Source organism: Gavia stellata, chromosome 9, assembly GCF_030936135.1.
Source record: "Gavia stellata isolate bGavSte3 chromosome 9, bGavSte3.hap2, whole genome shotgun sequence".
NCBI classification, from domain to species: domain Eukaryota; kingdom Metazoa; phylum Chordata; class Aves; order Gaviiformes; family Gaviidae; genus Gavia; species Gavia stellata.
In genome coordinates this window covers 4,622,231-4,643,617 of record NC_082602.1, presented here as the reverse complement: position 1 = coordinate 4,643,617, position 21,387 = coordinate 4,622,231, and the positions used below count along the sequence as shown (strand labels likewise).

Below are 21,387 nucleotides of genomic sequence, written 5' to 3'. Positions count from 1 at the left end.
CAGCTTGTACTAAGGAGAAAAGGTACCTGATGTGTTTAATAGCTGTAAGGTTCCTCGTTAACCTTTTCATGTCTTTGCAAGATCAGCAGTGCTGATGGAAAACGTGTAGACATTTTAGCAGCAAAGGGGCTCTTGCGTCCCCAGATTCAACTTTCTCAACCCCGAGGAGTGGGCAGGATGTGCGGGGGAGTCACGCAACTCAGCGGTATCACACTCAGGGAGGGGATGCCTGTGTGCCAAAGGACTGAAAATGAGTGTAACGGTGTTGAGAGCCTGACTTACTTACGTGGCCTTCCCAACACAGGGCTTTCTGAAGCTGCCCCCCACTTGTGACTATAAGCAGTGCTGATAATTATGGGGATACCTTAATTAATCAGCAGGAAGATGGTGAAAGTGTGTCAGCAAATGACAGCAGCATCAGTATCAACCCCAAAATATAGTACAATGTGTTTATCTAGCCCTTCTTGTTAGGATTTATCACATTAAAAAATTAATTATTGTTTATTTTTCTTCTGTCTTTCAGGTCCACCTGTAAGTACCAAACCTCTATGTTTTTAGAAGCTGTTGACACAGAGTTTGTGGGGCATGAACTAGCAGAGTCTCCTGTCTGTAGCGTCTGGTGCAGCAGCCACCTTTGCAGTCCTGGCACCCTGGCATCTCCCAAACAGCAAGTACTGCAGGTGCTCAGGACCCATATTGGGGTGGGATGACTCTCAGCTGCATCGCAGCTTCTGAGGGTGAGACAGAGGGAGCGCAGGGATGGGGACATGGCAAATGCGAGGGGTGCAGATATTTGTGTGTTACCAGTTGGCCCCACATACCCCAGGGGAATTGGCTGTATGCGCTTCACATGCGTTGGATGCCACACGCTGAACAAGACGTGTTTGCGAAAAAGGGAAAGATAGATCGCAAACACATGGCGGGAGCTGAGCTGTAGGGACTTGTTCCCTGCTACTCACCCGGGCTTGCTGAACTGTTGGGCTTTCAAGTATAGCTGCACAACTATCAATTTCAGAGGAAGAATTGTGTTGACAGCTTCCTTTTCAAATGTTAGCTAATGCAAAACCTCAGCGCAGACGATTTAGGCTTCAGGAAAATAGCTAGGTTATTGCAGAAGTTTTCTTACAGCTATTAAGAGACCCACAGTGAACCAGAAGAAGCAATGCAAGGAATGAGGCCATGTATCAACATCTCTCAGGATTATAAAGAAATGCTATATTGTCTCTAGCACGGTCCTTCCAGAGGAAATGGTTTATATTCATGTACAATAGAGTAACTATACTGGATTTCTGTGAAGGAACATGAGAAGTTAAACATACGGTAGTCATCTTTTGTCTGTTCACGCAAAAATGTCTTAAACAGTTTGCAGATGACGTTCTGAGGAGAAGTAGTTGCTGCACAACCTATTTTCCCCTTTCATCAAGTTGAAATGCTATAGACTGAACTCCCACAGATATGCGAGCGCAGCCCGATTTAATGACAACAATCTTCCAAGAAGTTGCACCTTCCAGGCCAAAAGGTCTGAAAGCGTTTTACAGCTGAAAGCCCTGATCCACGTAAACCTTCAGTGATAGCTTATCCCCTGGCCGCTGAAGTGGATGTGTTTTGATGTTAGCTTTGGTTTATTGGGAGGAAAGCACTGCTCTGGAGGGGGCTGCAAGTAGAGTCCATCCAGGGCTGTCCCTGCCACTCCATCCCGGGCAGGCATATGTTGGCGCTAAAGGGATGGGGCGGGCACAAAACTGGTAGTGGTGTTGGCATTTCTATTATTGCCATGAGAAATTAGAGAGAAATCAATAGGTTAACACAGATATCTCCCAGAGAGCAGTCTGCACCTTTGCAGGGTGAGGAAAACGCGCACCCCAGGCTTTCTCTGCAACAATAAGGGTTAGAAACTTAATATCGTAATGAAAGATTGAAGCCTGGCAGAAACACATGGGACCACCAGAGAAGTGCTGACAGTATATGCTACCGTATCCTGGTTTATTGAGACCCTTGAACCTGTCTCTGCACGGAGACTCTCAGGACAGGCCGTGAGGAATGCTACAGCCAATGGAAATAACAAGAGGAAGTCGGGCAGACTGAGTATCGTTAGCCAAAGTGGAATTTGTCTTGGGTTAACAGCACCCTTGTCTCATTCAGGATCTCTGGGGCTTCTGATCGGCTGGCGAGCGAGACTGGCTCATTCACCGCGAGCAAAAGTTCACTGCTGAAGAGTCAAGCAGAGTCCATGTCGCCATAGGAAATATTTTCCCCCCTCATATTTCCCGTGACTAAAACCGCATGGAAACTCAAGTTTATGAGCAACAGACCTGGGCTCCTGCCTGGCTGGTTGTCATACACATCGTGCTGGATAGCAACTCTGAAGCACTGATGACCCCACATCTCTCCCCCGGGTTTTATTCCCAGCTTGCAAAACGCAACATGCCGAGTGGCAAGGCTTAGCCCCCGGTGATGGTGTTGGTTTGAGTGTGAGGATGGGCAGAAATACTCATTAGAAATGTGCTGAGCCCTGCTTGTAGTCCAGGACAACCAGGAGAAAAGCCAGGGAAATGGATGAGCAACACGCCAGCAGCAAAAGGGGCCTTCACGCTCTCCTCTTGCCCAACAGATGCTCCCACCGTTATTCTTGAAGTCAATCAATGCTTTGGTGAAAGCAAGGGCAACCCGCAGTCATGTAAGAAATTTGGTGAGATTTGGGACTAAAAGGGGCAAAGGAAGGAAGGAAATGATGAAATCGTGCAATAGTCCTGAGGTTCCCGGACTCTTTCGCCGTCTGGACCACATCCGAAGGAAAAGATCCTCTCACGGACGATTTCTCTCCCATTTCTGAACATGCAACATTTCTGTGGCAACTGCAGCAATTCCATACATGAAAAAATAATATTTAGCAGATGGAAACTAAGGAAGAAAATCAGAGCCCTGTAATTAGCTCATTCTCCGTGGACTTGCAGATACCTTCAGAGCCCGTGCGGAGAGCTGTGGGTAGAGCCATGCCGAAAGGAGAGAAAACTTCACAAACAGGAGATTAGGAAACCAAAGCAATCAGAGCTGATGGTCAAGGAGCTGTGGAGAGATTTTTAACCATTTGGTTTCCTAAACCCCTACATGTGATTTTGTCTCTTTATTAAGCCCTCCCTTCAGAGTTTGAAGCTAACTTTCATCTTTTCTGTGTATTTTGTTTCAGGGTCCTACAGGAAGACCAGGGCTCCAGGTAAATACTTACTTCTTTCTTTTTCATTCCCTTGCGCTCTCTCTCTGGCAGTACTTTCATCAGTAGGCCTCCAGGGTTTGTAAGCTGGGAGAAGGTAGTGAGCTTGCATAGCAAACCTGATGCGGAAGAATAGCATATTGCAAACAGGACATGGCTCCTAATAGAGTAGGGACCACAGGAGCTTTGTAGGACCAAACTTAAGCGTAACATAATCCCTATGAACCATCCTGCATGTGGGAAACATACTACTTTTGAAGATGCCTTTGTCTGCTTGAGGGTCTGGTTGAAGAAGTGCAGTATTCTTGCTGATGGGGCTTGCTAATTGTAGCAGGATTTAAAAGGCCTAAGTAATTCTGGGACAAATGCAAAAGTCCATAATAACAGTATCTGCATCTGAGATAGATAGTCATGAGTGAGGAGGAGCGCGGGTTTTGGGGTTACAGCTGCGTGCTTTCCTGGCGATGGCTCCCTGCTCCCCAGGCTGCTGCTCACCTGGAGACTGCAACAGCCATAACAAGCAATCTCCCAATAAACAAAATGCAAACTGTGCTACTGGCTCTCTCCCCAGCTGAGGACAGAGGCTGCTTGTTGCCCTTCGTGCTCCCCTAGCTCCGATGTGGGAGCTGCAGGCAGCTTCACATGACTTCGTAACCAACCTACATGGTATCATCCACCCGCGAGTTCTCTTTCCTGGCTCCCTGTCACAGACAACCTTTCCTTATAAACATCTGGCATTTATTTGCTGTCCTACTGGGAGATCCCCCTTCGCTATTATTGCTTGGAGGGCTGTAACACTGCGCAGTCACGTACCAGACATGGTGCCGTCATGTACCGCTCCAACACCAGGTACTCACTGGAGACCAGGCGCAGCTCAGCCCCAACCTTGGGCTCTTCCTGCTCAGGCACCAGCCACAGCAGAGCCAGGAGAAATAAAATGAGCTTTTACCTCAAACTATGGGGGAGATCAGCCTGAGCTCAGCTCTGGAGGAAAGCAGCATTTAAGGGACTAAAAGCACAGGAAAACTCAGCGTTATGTTCTCCAGCAGCCACAAAGTAATCCCAGGGCAAGATGCTGACACGGGGACTTTTGCTCGCTGCCAGCACACAGAGATAGGCAAATATTAGTGGGATTGAGAACCTGCTTAAAACCCCAGAAGAAAGCAGTTTCCCATAATATGTCATATACAAAATTTAAAATCAAGCAGCTGTTTAGCATTTCGTCCATCTGCAAGGGATGCTTTTGCAAAGCATATATTGCTTTTCAATTTATCAAAACATGCACTGCATGGAAAGGAACGCCCCCAATACCAAACGGCCCCCCTGGTTCCACAGAGGGAAGCAGCTAAACTTTCACCAGGTAACAGTTTGATCCCAGGCAATAATGTCTGAGTTTGGGATGCACGGCCAAAGGAGCCTCCGTGTACGCCCAGCAAAACAAATAGAGTTAAGTACATTCCCCTTGCAGAGATTTCAGACTACATTCACATGTTGGGGCTGAACATGGGGGAAGGCACAAAAAGGTGGCACTGATGGGGCTGGTGTCTCCAGCTGCAGAAACCAGAAAACCAGGTTTGTGTCTATGGACGCAGGCAACCACAGGCAGGGAATGCTCTGTTTTACGTATGGAAACCCCAAACATTGCTGGAAGCAGAACAGAGAGATTATTATCACGTCATTTTAGCAAAATATAGAGCAAAAGCTACATGACCTCTGAAGCCATAACCATCAAGATCCTTTCAGCAATCAGCTGCTATCTTCCAAATTTGCACAGCCTTCAGTTTTGGTGACCAGGAATGCAGAGGGGGTTGACTTTTTTTTTTTAAATTGCATAGTTAAATTTAACTGTAAGAGGCAGAAAACTGCCTTGTAGGGAAGTGGCTGAAGGAAATTGCCACTGGTCTTGTGTTCATGTGTTTATGAGGCTCTGTTCAGTGTCGCCTGACCCAAAGTCATTCCCCAAACCACTGTTAGGATCGTTCGCACCCTGACAATGCACTGGGAAGTATCTCAAAGGGGTAGAGGACACTGAACACAGCTGCTCATATGTCTTCTTCCAGACATGCTTTTTCCTGTGTCAGCTTGTTTTCCCACATTTTTCTCTTGCTTCTGGACAGGACTGTATTTTCAAGTCTAAGAGAATCCTGTTTTAAAGTGATAACTCTATAAATAAATAGCTAATACCCAGATGACTTTCGTAAAGAAAGAGAAAAATGTGACGGTTGGCTACTGCAGGAAGCCAGTTCCCAGAACCCAGATTTTATGAAGTGTTGGAAATTGGGATTATACTTTGTTAGGCTGAAAACTCTTGCTCTTCTTTTGCTGTCTAAATCACCATATGTCATTTCTGTTGTGAGATGTGCTGGTTTGTCATATGCAAAAGCAAACTGGTGGGTTGCATGTGTTCTTAAAGACAGGTTCAGACACACACAAACACACTTTCCTCTCTCTAACTTGCTCTGTCCCTCTCTGAAAATCCCTGGACACTTGCGCTGCGTCTGTGGCACAGCTCATTTGTGCTGTTTTATAACGTTGCTTTTGGCCAGTTTCCAATTGCCACTGATTTTGCCTTAATTGCCAGGGAGACAAAGGTGCGATGGGGATCCCTGGGCGGCCGGTAAGTTGAAACATCTTGCACGTGCCTTGTCCTCTTCCATCCTCTTCCAACCCTCAAGATATTGGGGGGGCTTTCAGGATGACCCTTGGCGGGTGTCAGCCTGCAAAAAGCCGCCCTCCCTGAGCCCCACACCTGAGGGGATCTCCTAGTCACAGCAGGGTGTCCAACCCTGCAAACCGCATTGATGCCAGGGGGGTGTTTCCATCCCCTCTGCCGTATTGTTCAGACCCTCCTCTGGTTCAGCATCCCCCCTGGTTGGGTGCCTCCTGCTGCCACCTCGTCCGCTGGCTGGGCTTGCTAACTGTGGGCTTGCTAACATGCACCCCTGCCTGCCACCGGCAGCTGCCCTTTCCAAATAACCATGCCCTAAACAAGGTGGGGGCATCCCCTGCCTGGCTGAGCACTGTATTTTGGAGCTGCTCTTTGCTCAGGCATCCCAGGGTGAGAATGGGGAAGAGGGCTGGGGCAGGAGCTGAGGCCACCCTGCTCATCCCAGCCCCATAGCCAGGGTTTTGGGCTGGGGGAGTGTGCCCTTGCCGCTGATGCCTGTGTTTGTGTCTCTCTCTCTTTCCCCTGCACCCTCTTGCATGTGGCTGTGACGGGTGCCACTGACCCAGGGACTAAAAGGGCAACCTGGAGAGAAGGTGAGTCGGCTCCTCGCAGCCCATAGCATCCCCGACTGTCCTCCTCTAGGGCCAGCACAAGTCCCCTGGTCACAGTCACGGCCGCTGCAGCCAGTTTTGGGCTTTCACCCCCCCAGGCTGCCCCATCTTGGGGGCAGTGCGAGTTTATCTCCCAAATTCCTTCCAGGCCACTCAGCTTCCAAAGATGCTGCGTTTCTTGTTTATGACAATTTACTAACAGTGTAAGAGCTAGCGGGCACAGGCAGGGCTCCCCTTGAGGCTTCCTGGGTTTTAACCGTTGAGTTTCTTCCCTGCTGGCAGCTCTGCTTGCCCTAATCAACATGTAGCTCCCCTCCGTCTCCCAGGTTAGCCTGATCCCCAGTGCAAGCCATAGGAAAGAAGAAAATGGCATGGGACACTCCTATTTCTGACATGGTGGGACCTTTTCCTCCTAAGGAAAACCGATGGTATGGTTTAAGTCTGTGGGACGCCATCTCCCAAACTGTTTGCTGTGCAGCAAACTGGTGTTTTGTCCCACCAAGGAAGCGGTGGTTTGCTAAGCATCCTACTGCTGGCCCCCATGTTTTGAAGTGTTTGACGCTTCAGTGTTAGTGTATTTTCCCCAGGGCTGTGAGTACCTCGTACCTGCAAGAACAGTGGGTTGGGGGTGTTTGGGGGTGTGAATAACTGAATAACAACGTGTAGAAACTAGGAAGGGGATGAATATTCACCTGATAAGGGGGGTCGTCGGTGCAGGGCACTGCCATACCAGGCCCATTTGCTCCTGTTCATAGGAGGTAGAGAGAAAAACAGCAAGGAAGGGCAAGGTAGGACAGAGATACTCCTTCCTTGCTTTCAAGCTCCTGCTTGTTCATTGGAGCCAACCGTTATCTAACAGACCGAGATTTCACTGCCTGAAGCCACGCTGTTTTTTCTCTGTGTGTTCTTGCATTTCTCTCTGGCCAAAGCTTTCAACATGAAGGGACACCAGATGTATACAAACAAACAAAGGAAAAATCACTCTTAATTGCCCATCCATCTCCAAAGCTCTCTGTGAGAGTCCTAGGTCCTTGGCAGGCCCCAGCTTTGTTTTGCAGAGAGCTCTGCTTGCTCACAGGCTGCTTGGTTTATGGGATGCTCCATCTCAAGGATCCCCAGCCCTGGGTGCTTCTGGAGCTGCCTTTGGGGAATATGCCATGTTTTCCAAAGACAGGGACATGTCCTGCCCATCGCACGTCGTGGGTGGCTAGGAGCTGGAGAGGCAGCTGTTTTCTTTTCCAGCAAGGACTTGCTGTTTTCGTCCACATCCCAACTGAGTTTGAGAAGCACACAAGCGAGGCATTTCTGGAGGCAGCCAGTGAGCTGCCCGCAGTTCCCATTTCCCTGGAGCCCAGCACATCGCTGCTTCTTTTCTTTCTTGTGCAAGACATAGTCCTCCTGGACTCGCAGGAAGGAAACAGCAAGGGTTTCAGGCCATCTTTCACACTTGTAATGGGGCAGAACCTCTGTTTTGCCAGAAAGTGTTTTATGTGTTTATAGTTTTCCTTGCTGTGCAGCTTCCATTTTCTGGCACGTCTGAGTAGCTCCAAACGACATCTCTTTTCCCAAAGTGCAGGGCAAGAGCTAGGGGAGGCCAGAATGGCAGCTGCCCCATAAGCCCTGAAGGTCTCACACCTTGAGCACCCTCATTTAACCCCAGTCTTGATGGGAATATAATTGTCTTTGTATTTTTCTCTCCTCCTTTTCTCACCCCTTTTCCTCTCCCTTGTCTCTCTGCAGGGTTCTCCAGGAGAAGCGGGCATGTCTATCATCGGGCCCCGCGGTCCACCCGTAAGTGGCTTTTCTCTCTATTTTTGACTGATGCAGGATGTGGGCAAGTTACAGGGAAAGACTTAGGAGGGGCGGTAACACACAGCATCAGCTGGAGAGAGCAAAAACCCTGTATAATGTGGTTCCCATGCTGAGCCAGGCTTGATTTTATACTACTATTATATACTATATATAATGAAATTACAGCTCATACTCCAGAACAAATGAGGAAGCCTTCCCTTGCAAGGGAACCATATTCCTGTATTTAAAAGGAAGAAACATATGTCCTTCTTGCAATAAGGCTGCTACCACTTTTGGAGAAAATACGCCCTTTGCCTGGCTGATCTCAGTCTTTGGTTTCATTAGTAGAGGACAAACCCCCTGATTTTGCAGAAGGGCAGGATCAGAGCTAAGCTAGTGACTGGGGAACTCACAAAAATGGGTGGTTCAGAGTTGTTCCGAGGACCTTGTCAAGTACCCAAAATCTTGGAAACTCTTTGACAGCACAGTTACCTCTGTCTGGAAAGTCCCTTAGCTGTCTGGGAAGCAGAGGAAAGTGTAGGCAGGATTTTGCACCCTCTTCCAGCAAAAGCGTCTCTGCAAGGTGCAATGAGTCAGCCAGACAAAGCTTTTTGCAAGGATAGGGTCATAAAAAAAGACCAACATGAAAGGTTGGAGCATTTACATGCCCTAAATGCTGGATGTTTCTTGCACTGCGGTTCAGCCATCAAGCCTCTGCTTTTGTGCGGATGCAGCCAGTCCTCCCCACTCCATCCCTGCAGAGCCTCCACCAGAGATTTCCATGAAAAAAGACCTGGAGACTCAATTTTCTCCCTCCCAGTGGGCACTTCCGATTTTGATTAACCTGTGAAGAGCACCGTCCTTGACCTGCAGAGGGGATCGGCCGCCAGCAACTTTTGTTTCACAGCAGAGGTCAAGTGAGAGAGACCTAGGCAGTGTGAACACTTGGCTACATCTGGCTTTCTAATTAACTTTCCAAAGGCCCCATGATAAGTGTTTCTAATAAGAAACAGCTTTGCCGGTTCCCAGGCCCACCTGCCTGGCACGCTGGAGTCTGAGATGCGACAGAACCAAAGCCCAGGAGACAAATGGGTCTCCCCAAGTGTTTTATACCCAGTAGACAGTCCCTGGCCATGTGGCCAGGCGAGGAGTAAGGCTGGCAGGTGTCTCAATGCCAAGCTCTGAGTGAGACCACCCTGCTCCACAAGCAGCAGATTTTGGAGGGTAAATGCCCCATTGCTTTTGTTGTTTCTCACAAGCTGTAGTTCCTAGCCTTCTGGATAGCGTGGTTAGAGTAGTTGGAGAGTAAAGCCATCAGTCCCTGTCACTGTAGGCCCTGCAAACAGTGACAGGCACCACTGTTTTCTTGAAGGACACATGCCTGGTCTGCAGGACAACTTTTAATGTCTGCTTTGGTGCTGCTGCTTTGCCTCATTGCCTTTGCTGTTTGGGAAAGTGCATTGCATGTCCAAAGCAGCGGAAAACTTAGATGGCAAATGATATTTAAAATGGGCTTTTGCCTACCCCCGTCAAAGCCCTGAGGTGCCAGGACTGGCACAACTCCACACTTCCACCCCCAAAGCCTACTGTGAAGATGATCCAGTTTCCTGGGGAGTTGGTGATAGGTCAAAAGGATGGCTGAGCAGTGAAGACAAACACGGAAACCCCGGCCAAGGGGCCACTCGGAAAGACGTGGGATGACAAATAGTTTCCAGATTTTTGTTTGGAGGTTAAAGTTTTCACTAGAGCTCAGAGCTGCTTAACTTCTGGCCAGAGAGGGACAGTGCGCCGATAGTGGCAGAAACAGACGGTCTCCATGATTTGGCAGCTCCTGGGCTTACATACTTCATACGATCAACATTTTAAAAAGAAGACAAGGAAAAACAGTCACCCAACAAAAACAGTCTCTTGGAATTGCTCGCTGCTGAACTGTTGTTTTGGCCTGATACCGTGCAAATCACTCTGCCGTCCTCCAAGGAGAAAGAGGCAGCAGTCTGTAGTCTACAAAGGAAGCCAAATTGCACTATTTCCAGGTTTTCTCCCTAATTCTTTTTTTAGCACTTCTTGTCCAGGGAGGTGTCCAGCAGGGAACCAAAATTAATGAATTGTGGCTAGCCTCTTCTTGATTCTTGCCTTTTCAGAAACCAGTGGTGGACAGATCCTTTAATTTATAGCCTATCTTCCCTCCTGGTCACTGGCCAACAGGACCAGGTGGTTTTATATGTATCTTGCAAAGCAAAGCTGACCAAGTTCAACTTTGCAGAACTAAAAAAACAGTGCAAATGGGATTAGGTCCTGGTAGCCTTGTGTATAAAAACACAACTGTTCAGCACAACGTAAGGCATTTTGTGGTAGGGACATCCCTTAAACTCTGTGAGGAGGTTATCTGGCCCCACCTCTGAAGGTCCAAATCTTCACCGACTCTCTCTGCAGGCAGAGGGAGGCTGGAGGAGATGTAACCTGAAGGTCAAGGTTTTCCCTGACAGCATGGCTCTGAGCTCTCTCCCAAGTGCATTGCTGCACTGTGGCAAACCTCAGCCTTGCAGCCCAGCACGCGCATCCCCTCCTTCCCCTTCCCTTCGCTCAGCACCACATGGGATAGCTCTGATTAAGGCAGAAATGCACCCATGTGCATTTCTTTTCAGAAGTGAACCCTTGTTTACAGCCAGCTTTTTCCTAGGAGACCCCTGTGGGACTCAAAGAGTCTGGTCATGGTATCTTAAATTGCCTAAGAAAGCATTTTCTTCACCAGAATGAAGCATGAGAACACATAAGAAACCTGGGCTCTTTGTCATCGTAGCACGGCTTTCAGGGAAGGCAAGATGCTGCAGGCGGTCTCGATGAGCGTGGTACAGGATTTACCTCATGCTGCTGTTTCCATCTACATGGGTGTGCTTCCAGATCTGCTGAAGTCTGGTCCATATTGCTTCCTGACTTGCCTCACACATTTTTTTTTGGAAACTGAGATTAAAATTCCTTAAGTAAAGTGGTATCTTTTCTGGATACCCACAAACCTAGGGAAACTGTGACCTGGAATGTCACAGGTCCCAGAAACTGAAGAACTATGAAAAATTAACAGCCAGGACATTTTATTTTTTTCAGTGTTTTTAAGTGGGTGATGAAGAAGCTGCCAAAGACATCCCAAACCAGTGTTTGCTGTACCTGATCCCAAACTGGTAGCCAACGCCGGCTAGCGAGAAGGAGGCAGGGGAAAGGACTTGGTGCTCATGTTCCTCTCATCACACTACCTAACTCTCCTTTTTTCTCTTAGCTCTCAGAGGAAAAAAACAGGAAAGAAAAAAAAAAATCATCTCTTCTCCACAATTATTTGTGAGGAAAATGAGTGCACTGGGACATGAGGTTAGGGGAGGAGGAGAAGAGGGATGGCTGTATTTAGACTCCAGTGACCTGCAAGGTTTGTCTTGCACAGAGCAGCACCCTGCATTAAACGCCTCCAGTTTATGGCAGCAAGAATTGCCATAAAATGAGCTCAGCCTCTGGAATATTCTCCAAAAGCCTAGTGTATGGGCTAGGGACACCCATTTAATTAATGTAGAAACTTCAAGGAAACTGCTTGCAGTCCAAACTGGACCTGCTCCAGGATTTTCTTGGCCCTGTACAAATTGGAGTGGGGATGAGAGTTTTCCCCTCCTTCCCAAGACGCTTTGCCCTTGGAGGGGAATTGGGTCTTGGGTAACTCTTCAGAGAGTCGTAGGATAAATGGGCAGAGGCTGGAGGAAAGGCTCCGTAGAGAGGACTTAGGGTCAGTCAAAATCCACTTCAGTTCCTCTAAACTGCTCTCTCTGTTTCATTCTTCCCAGGGACAGCCTGGAACAAGAGGTTTTCCTGGATTCCCGGTAAGTGTAACTGCTAATTTATGAGGTACGGCTGTGCAATATTACTAGGAAGTGTCATAAGTGCTCGCTGTATCTCATCATTTCTGTCTGAAACCAAGGACCTGTTCTGATATCATTGGAAAAAGTAATTTTTTCTTCATTTGTTTTTCTTGTCTCCCCCCGCCCCCCCCCCCTTTTAAATGATACTTAGGGGGAAAAAAAAAAAACAAACCACACAGCTCTGAAAGGAAATTAATTTAAAAAACCCCAAGTGTTAAAATAACATAGTTGAAGCCAGATCTGTTCAGTAAAAGAAAACCATCCTAAGAAATACCCCCAAACAAAGAAAATAACCCCTAGGTAGGTGAAATTCCAACTTTAATTGAGTCTTTAGGTGATATTGCAATAGCAGTGAGCGCCTGTGATCCAAATGGGGCCCTGCATGATGCAGGTCTACTGGGGACCATGCTAGGCTGAATACTCTGGTCATGCCAAAGGGAAAGGACAAAAAGCATGAGGGGGTGATTATTCTCCAACACTGTTACAGATGGACAAGGGAACAGAAAACAAGCCCAGGAGAGGACAAAGCAAATTTCATTTCAGTCCTACAGTTGCTGGCAACATTCTCTGAAGCATTGAGGCTGCTGGAGAATTCAAACAGTTGCTATTTATTCTTATGCATTTATCCTGGACGACTAGGAAGCCTAAGACAAACACAAACACCCCCCTGCATCCCTGCTCCCGCCAGGCAGCTCAGCTGCTGCTCCAGGACACAAGATGTGCAAGAGCAGGTTTGCGGGGGAGACTCTCACGCCTGGAAAATGATAGGAATTGGCAGCCTCTGAGCTGTCTGACTGGGCTCCACAGCTCTGCCCTTTTTGAAAAGGGGGGCTGTGAGCTGCCCCTGGGCTGAGGAGAAGCAGATCCCTCCAGGCCTTTGAGGTCTCTGGTTTTTGGAGGAGCAGAAAACAAATCAGCCCAGCTCATGAGGAAGTGCCAGGTGGGACACTGCTTTGTGGAGCCTGTTTCTCATCAAATAGTACCTTCAAAATGCTGCTGAGCTGTATGTCACCTCTTCCCTGGGACACTTTTATTATTCTATCATTTGCAAAAACTCCTCTTCCCCCAAAGGTGGGTGCCTTTTTAAATCAAAGTCTCGAGAAAACTGCTGATTTTCAACTAGTTTGTAGGACACTGCAAAATTTGAAATGCTGAGGGTTTTTTGCAAATCGCCCACGAATCCCTCCTCCATTACCTTCCCCTTCCCCTTCCCCTTCCCCTTCCCCTTCCCCTTCCCCTTCCCCTTCCCCTTCCCCTTCCCCTTCCCCTTCCCCTTCCCCTTCCCTCCCCTCCCCTCCCCCAGCATTGCTGCTGAAATGGGCTGACAGTGAGCAGGTCCCTGCAGAACCAATTGGGAAGCTGGGCGGGTATCCAGTGGGCCAGGGACCTTCCAGGACTCAGTGGGAGTGCAGAGAGAGTCACCTCTGCGTCCTTTCCCCAGTCCGTACGATGTTGTGACACATAGTGCTTGTCGGGGCAGATGGACAGACACCCCAGTGAAAGCGTTTCTTGTCATTTCTCCTTTTTTATTTCAGGGCCCTATTGGCTTGGACGGCAAACCGGTAAGCAAACAGCGTCTTTCAAGGCTTTCTGCCCTGCCTCCTGCTAGGTCCCACTGTCCTGCCAGCCTGCCTGTTATAGAGTATGTTTTTAAGAGGATTATTTTGCTATGTCATGTACATGCATGTATTAAAAGAAAGTTAGAAGGTTGGCAGGCAGGAGGATACCACAGATGCCTTGGGGGAGATGCAGGAGTCAGGAGTTTAGGGAAGGCAGAGTGTGGCTGCTTCCTTTCTAGGCAAATCTATAAAATAGCACTTCACACGTGCGACAGCCTGGCTGCTGCAGGGAAAGCCTTAGCAGGCACTCCTACCCCGAATCAGACAGACAGAGCAGACCCCTAGGCACCAGCTCTCTGCCTTAGACAGTCGACAGCCTCATTTGAAGTCGACCCTACAGCTTCTTTCTCTTCGCTGCAGTGCTGCGAAGAGTTGCCGTAGAAGAGAAAAGGACCCTAAAGACCTCCATGCTGTCCTTAGAGCCTCCTTATAATCAGCTTTATAGTAGAGAGACCGAGAGACCTAAGTTCTTCCCATCCTTCAGAGACCTAGGCACAAATACAGCTACTTCTCTATGAACCCAGCTGACATGAAACCCATAGCTCCAGGCAGCCCCTTGGCCAAGTTCCCCACTAGGCTTCCTCTAGCCATGCTGTAATGGAGAAGGAGCTGGTAGCGCTTACCTCTGGCACCTGATTTCCTACAGTAGGGTCCTGTTTTGCTGTGAGGAACATCACCATCAAGAGAGACCCAGCAGCATCTCTCTTGTACTGCTCGGGGACACACACATGAGCCCCAGTGAGGTGCAGCGCACTGCACTGCACTCAGCTGAAGCTGCTCTGAGAGCCCGAGGGGGGATTAACCATGTCCTAGCCATGCCCTGCAGAGCCTTTGTGGCCTGTATTCATCCTCCAGAGCTTTGTTCTCGGCATTTTGGTGTCACTGCCCATGGTAGGGGGGTTGGAACTAGATGATCTTTAATGTCCCTTCTAACCCAAACCATTCTATGGTTCTATGATTTTGGGTAGCAGGGAGGGGTATCCTGTTAGGTGTGCGAGCAAAGTTCCACATGCACAACATTGCCTCGCCCTTGACAAGGTATAGTAACTGCGGGCACCTCCTGAGGCAAGGGGTAAGCGGGTTAAGCCAACACCTTCTAGAGACTGCAGTGGCGAAAGCTGATGCATGTTTTCCTTCCTTTGCAGGGTCATCCTGGACAGAAGGGGGAGATGGTAAAAAAAATATATGTTTGTCTGTGGGTGATGGGTTGGTTTGAAATGACGTTGTCTCTCAGCTGGAAACAAGCTTATAGGCAGGGTAGCGATCCTAGTTCAGCTAATGCACTGGCTGTGTCCCTAATTCTGTAACTTCATAATATGCTGGGATGCACATCTGTAATTTTTACATTATGGCTATCAGATTCATCATGTCACAACAGCAACCCTCTAGTTATGCATGGGATATGTTTTCCTTGCAGTTAGCAATTACGTTCTCTAAATATACTCTGGGAGCTGACATTTTTCGTGGTTGGCCTCATAGCAGAAGTAAAAGTTGGTGGAAAGTTTTCTGAAAACCCATCTGGCAGCTTTCAACTTATCTAACAAAAAAAAAAGCGTATTTTTTTATTAAATTTCTTTCCCCTCTTGAAACTCTGTTTCATATGTGCATCGTACTAAAATGCTTTTGGTTGAAAATTATAAACTTAGGCCACATTTGATGGAAACCCAAATGGAGTCTTGTTCCTCTTGACATCTCTGATGATGAAATCCCCAAACACGAGTATGCCAGGCTAGCAGCTCTGTAGTCACCTTTGTTCACCGAAATGCTGAATGTTTTCTTCTGCTAATTCTGTTTTTTGAGCCTAAGTGTCAGTGTAACCCTCTGGCAAGCACATGTTGAAGATCTCCCTTCCCCGCTCCTCAGCGGAGGGGTAAGCTGTCATCCCCCTGTTGCGCAATCCTAGCTCAGGCAGTTGCAGTTCAGGCTTCAGTCCTGGCTGCTTCTGGTTTGATCCCAGTGCGTCGACCGAGGAGACGCGCTGTCAGCTGAGGTCCTGGGAACAATAAGGGTGTGTTTTCCTGATGATTTTTTTCCCTCTTCTTTTAATAATTGCCCCCCACAGTGCAGCCAGAACATGTGTGCATTTTCACTCCTCCAGAGTAACAAAGGGAACCCAGATCTCTCTTGGGAACTTTTCTCCACAATTGTTTTTAAAAGCTGAGTTTCCACCTACTCTATATGCTGAGAGTTTTTATCTTCTTGTCACTGTAAACCTGAATCCATCTCGCATTCACGACAATGTGTTTCTTTAAAGGGTGCTGCAGGTCCCAGGGGACAACCCGTAAGTATCCCAGCTCTTGCAATTGTACCTCCTCCTAATCCCTTTCCCCTTGCATGCACTGAACTCCTTCATTTACTGAGGGCTTTATTAATCACTTTTCTTTTATAGGGACCCCCAGGACAAAAAGGAGAAAAGGTAATTTGAATGGGAGATGTGTTGAAAATTAAACGTAAAAAGTGAGCAGGGACTCGATGGGTTTGGTGCTGCTCATTCTGACTTTGAGTGGCTGAGAAATACAGCAAGAACAGAGGGCTCTGGGGAGAGGGGACAGGAGGCAGGGTGCTTGTCGGGTGCAAATTGGCATAGCTGCACTGAATTCAATATGGTCACAATGATTTACACCTTCTGAATCTGACCCTGTGTGTCTATCTTGGTCCTCCCTGTTTGTGGTTTAAACTCTTTCCTTTTAATCCCCTTCTTTCACAGGGTCAGTGTGCAGAGTACCCACACAGGGTAAGTCATTAGCGTTATTATCGTCTGTCCTGTGCCTTCCTGCATGTTAATCCTCCTTCATTTGAATGGCTTTTTGTTGGAAATATAGATTGTTTCATTAACAAGATGCGTCATCGGGCCCCCAAGGGCAGCGCTCGGCTGATTGATGCGTTTTGCAGAAAAGCAGCAGATAAGGATTTCCAGGAGGGATGTTGGTTCTCTGGTTTGTTCCTGCCCACCGGGGCTGACCCCCAGCTAAATGCTGTCTTTGCTGCTTCCTGGAGACCCTCCCATGCTCTGTGCTGGAGCTGGGAAGATCCGTGTGCTCACCCCAGAACGCAACGAAACCTGGGGTTTCTGGAGGAGTAGAGGTCACCCACTCACACCTGGTGCTGCTGCACCAGCTCTGTCCTGCTTCCAGAGTCCACTGCGGTGGCGTGGCCAGGAGCAGTGGGGGATTTGCAGACCTTGGGGAGACTCTATTGACGTTCCTTCCTTTTTCTTCTCCCTCATGCTGGCCTGAACCCTGCATAGAGACAAGGGGAAGGGTTCTGCTCCCTGCCCAGAAGTAACCCTGACCGCCCCTGGCCATGGTGCTCTGGCTGGTCCCTGGTGAACTGGTCCCCACACTGGCCCCCCAGGCCTGGTGGGCTTTCTGCTTGCAAAGAAGAGGCAGAGAGGGAGGGTTGACGCCAGCAACCATTTAACCAAAGCCAGGACGTTGCCCCACTTGCGTCTTTGTTCTGGCCTGGCTGGCGTGCACCACAGCTGAGAGAGGAGAGAGTACATCATGGGGTTTGAGGGGATTACAGCAGTAAAATTTAAGCAGTGCTAAAAACAACCGGACTGATGAAAATCCACTGGAAATGCATTGGAACGACATCATATGAAGTGGCTGGAATTTGTAATCTGGGTGTACAGGGAGACAGGCTTAAGGGCTTTCTGTTTATTTTTGACAGGCCTCTGGACAATTAGCTGGGCTCTGGTCCCTGGCCCCAGGGAGCAGGGCCCTGGATGCTCTGAGCAGCAGAGGCAAGGGAGAGAGCTCTAGTGGGAGTGAGGGAGATGGGAGCTATGGGTATGTGCCAGTCCCGGTACAATAATAGCCGGTCAGCTGTGTTTATTTAGGCGAGCTGGCTCACTAGATTGTTATGTTAAAAAGAAGCTAACAACAATGTTCACCCGAGAGGTGGCCTGGGTTCCTGTTACAGCCCTTGGCTCCAGCTGTCCTCAGTGCTCAAGGTGAAAAGCAGCGGCAGGACCTGCAGCAACACTGGGAAATGGAGATGCAGATTGTGCATCGCTGGGAGTAGCCTGGGCTCAGACCTGGGTGCAAAGGCACACTGGTTTGGTGGGTCGGGGTTGTAGGCACCCCAGGGTGACACACCACTGGGCTGTGACAGTGGATAAAGGGCTGGTGCAAAGCCTTGCACCCCAGCAAAGCCTGGTGGTGTTTCCTTGGTTCTCATGGGGGTACTTCTGGTCTCATGAAGCAGCAAGCTCAACATTTTAAAAGGCTTGTGAGTTGTTCCAAGTCAGAGACATGCTCATGGGAAGGGTGACTGTCCTCAGATCAGCTCAAGGGTGGCGTGTCCCGAAGGGTCTAGTCACAGGCACAAATCAGCCAACAGAGGTGCAGTTCCCTCTCTTCCTTCCAAAATGAAAATTAGGATGAGCCTTGTTGTAAAAATGCTACACATATGACTGAATTGCAATTTGTTCTTGCTTTACTCATTGACAAGGTCCTTTGTCAGATGTTCTGGGTGAGGAAATGAAAACCAGCATCCTGAAAAACCAGGGATGTTGTTTCAGTTTTGTTTCATCTTTGTTTTCTTAGGAAGGAAATGTAAGGTTAGGATGTATGCCTTGGCTCAAGTTGTAGTTCCTTTTTTTTTTTTTTTTTTTTTTTGTACAAGTCTGTCTGGCCTGCACTGCTGTGAGGGACAAGCCCAGGCATGGGGCTACCCATTCGGTGTGAGCTGGCCGTCTCAGCTGCTCCAAAGTGCCACCCTGGGGAAGGGCTCTCAGCTCAGGGAAAGGGGGGACCAGCCGTGCTCTGCCTGCTCTCAGAAATGCCGTGTGTCTAACTGACCCCGTTTGTGTCATGTGTCTTCACTGTCCCCTAGGAATACCTAAGTACCACCCTTGCAGCCCTGCGCTCTAACCAGATCCTTGCGCTAAAGGTTTGTGGGTAATGGTCTGATGGGACCCAGTTCTGATGCACAGGCACGAGGTTGCGGATCCAATATTGCATGCTGCCTTCTGAAAAAAAACTTGCCATTGGGACACAGAGGGAGTAGGGCAGGAGCTGGGTGGAAGAAGCTTCAGGTTACTCCTGTAAACTTTCCCACTTGCACCTGAATCCATAGCTGGGTCTTGTCTCGCTTCTCTTTTCAGGACTGCTTCTCTCCATTTTCCTCCTTATCCTTTCCAGCATCCTTGCTCTGCTTCCCTGTAAACTGAATAATATTTCAGATACACTTCAGCACCTGAGGAGCCAGGCGAAGCGAGCTCAGCTGGGTCTGGGTCACCCGTACAGACATGCTTAGGTACACCTAGCATGGGGTATGGGGATGTACAGCAACATCCCCCTTGAGAAGATCGGTGCAGTTCTGAACACTCTCCTGAGCTATGGGGCCTCCTGCACTGTCTTTTAGAAAGAGAAGGATTTCCTTCAGGTAGTATCAGCCTGGCTGATTTTCCAGCAGCACTACTTTTGTTGCCATAGCTTGTGGCTGTCTGGATCAGTGCATTCGAACTCAACCGCCTGATCACAGGGCGGTGATGCTGCAATATTGGGTTGCCACTTCACTTTGCAACAGGACCGGATCCTCTCTTTCACTGCAAACATGAAGAATGGTGTTTAAAGGGATTAAATTGCGCTGCTTGGATGACAGCAGTTACTGTGGTGGAAGACCTATGGGCACACCTCTCAGATCTGAGTGCACAGCTCACACGGGGAAACATTGCACACGGGCACGTTTTTGTGCCTGAGCACAGAAAGCCTCTTTCTCTTCTCCCTGTGTAAATCAAGAGCAGCTTCAATGGGAAACTGATAGGAACAGGAAAGTGGATCAGGCCAGAGGAGCATTCTTGGGCCTGGAGCTGGCACGGTGGGTGCCAGCCTGGGAGCAGCATGCATGCAAGTGGAAACTGGATACAGCAGAAGGATGAACAAATGCTCCTGAGCTTTAGTGCATTTGATTTCTATGTGTCCGGGTCAGCTTTGTGCCCTAAGGCAGCATTCCTGGCTATAAGCAGTCGGAGGCTGATGTTACTGTTAAACAAGGAAAAGCAAAGCACAGGCTCCCAAGGCAATACCCTGCTCAGGGCTCAGAGGCAGCAAGGTCTAGTCTTCTCCCTTGGCCCTGATGGCCGTGTCTGCTCAGCTAAATGAACCAGGACCTGTTCGCTGGCCGTAATGCCTGCTGCTGGCCCCGGCTAGTGTCTCTCCGCTCCCTTCCACACCCCGAGGAAGGGTAAGGCCTGGAGATACACTGTGTTTCTTGTAAGGGAAGATAGAAAGAAATAGGAAACTGCACTTGGAAAACTTGGAGAAAATTGGCATTTTGATAGGTGCCTCAAATCTGATGATGAGAAATTAAGAGAAACAGCCTTGTCACTGGAGAGCTTAGCAGAGCCAGAGGGGGGATGTCTTGCAGTAAATACTGCCTGAGGAGAGCTGCGGAGCTCAGTCAAAACCTGACACACGACAAGTCCCCCTGTGAGCAACGCAAGGTGCAGAGGAGCTCAGAGGTCTGCCGGCAGGTACCCGTGGCACGTGCCCTCCATGTGCAGCTCTCACGAAGTGGTTTATTTTCACGGCAATATCTCTGTTCCCCTCTTCTCTGTTCTCTCCCCTGGCTGCTCTCTGACTCTCGGTGCCCTAATGGCCTCTTTTGCCCCGCGACCTTCTGGTTTGATCTTCTTCAGCTGTTGCCTCTCCTCAATTCAGTGCGGCTGGCTCCACCTCCGGTCATAAAGAGACGCACTTTCCAGGTAGACTTCTCCTCCTTGTTTCTAAGCCTATCCCGATGCTTGCAATTAATCAGCTCACTACCTGTCTTTCTTCCTCTGCAGAGGGGTTTCCAAGAGGTTTGGGCAGAGCTGAGGGACTTTCTTTCAAGCAGAGGAAATCTTTGATGTGATAATGTGGCTAAAAAGAAATGCAGTGAAGCCAGTTTTTTAAACTAAAAGAAATGGGCCATGAAACTGTTCTCAGGACTGTCGACAAACAGTCTCCTACCTTAAGGAGTCAGTTGCTGCATATTCAATCTCCAGAAGAGGTTAGAAACCTCTTGCTGAAATGCAGCTAATGTCTGTGAAATTTAACTGAGATGAATGAATAGGCAAACGCTTCTTCTAAGGGCTAGTCTGAGACACTTGTGAAAACGTGTTTAAATAAGCTCTTATAAAGGTTTCATTAAATTGCATTAAATCTTTGCGTAAACACATTTATTTTGGTTTCCAGGGCTGTAATTCATGTTTAGTTTGTTTTGGGAATGAATTCATAAAATGAATTATGGACATATGAATAGTGAATAAGAGTGTCCATAGTCAGAGTTCATGTGGCTTTTAATGAGCCTGCTTTAAGCTCCCTCGTTCCATCAGTTGGGATTAACTTTCCCGTGTGGACGAACCACTGTAATTACCCCGCTGAAGTGTACTGGGCACTCTCTATTAAGTGGCTGGATTTTGTCACCCCGCTGCCTGTCTAGGCAGTCAGATGCTAGCAGGGAACTGCAGTCTGCAATACAGGCCTTTACCACGGGGTGCCTGGTCCTTGCCCAGTGCTGGCAAAATTCTGACCTTATCACTTGAGCACGTGGTCTCAATTCAGTTTCTATCGATTCAGTGTTTGCATCACACAAAGCCCCA

The 21,387-nt window shown here is 48.5% G+C and overlaps 1 protein-coding gene across 1 annotated transcript in view; it reads left to right on the top strand.

Annotated features, from left to right (window-relative positions):
- COL13A1 (collagen type XIII alpha 1 chain) overlaps window positions 1-21,387 on the top strand; it is a 95,783-nt gene that overhangs the window by 27,352 nt on the left and 47,044 nt on the right. Inside the window, exons 3-14 of the mRNA XM_059821081.1 lie at window positions 524-531; window positions 3,188-3,214; window positions 5,793-5,828; window positions 6,446-6,472; window positions 8,231-8,281; window positions 12,103-12,138; window positions 13,713-13,739; window positions 14,942-14,968; window positions 16,051-16,077; window positions 16,186-16,212; window positions 16,504-16,530; window positions 20,443-20,508. Of these exons, the coding sequence (XP_059677064.1) occupies window positions 524-531; window positions 3,188-3,214; window positions 5,793-5,828; window positions 6,446-6,472; window positions 8,231-8,281; window positions 12,103-12,138; window positions 13,713-13,739; window positions 14,942-14,968; window positions 16,051-16,077; window positions 16,186-16,212; window positions 16,504-16,530; window positions 20,443-20,508 (386 nt within the window). The remainder of the gene's footprint in view (window positions 1-523; window positions 532-3,187; window positions 3,215-5,792; window positions 5,829-6,445; window positions 6,473-8,230; window positions 8,282-12,102; window positions 12,139-13,712; window positions 13,740-14,941; window positions 14,969-16,050; window positions 16,078-16,185; window positions 16,213-16,503; window positions 16,531-20,442; window positions 20,509-21,387) is intronic.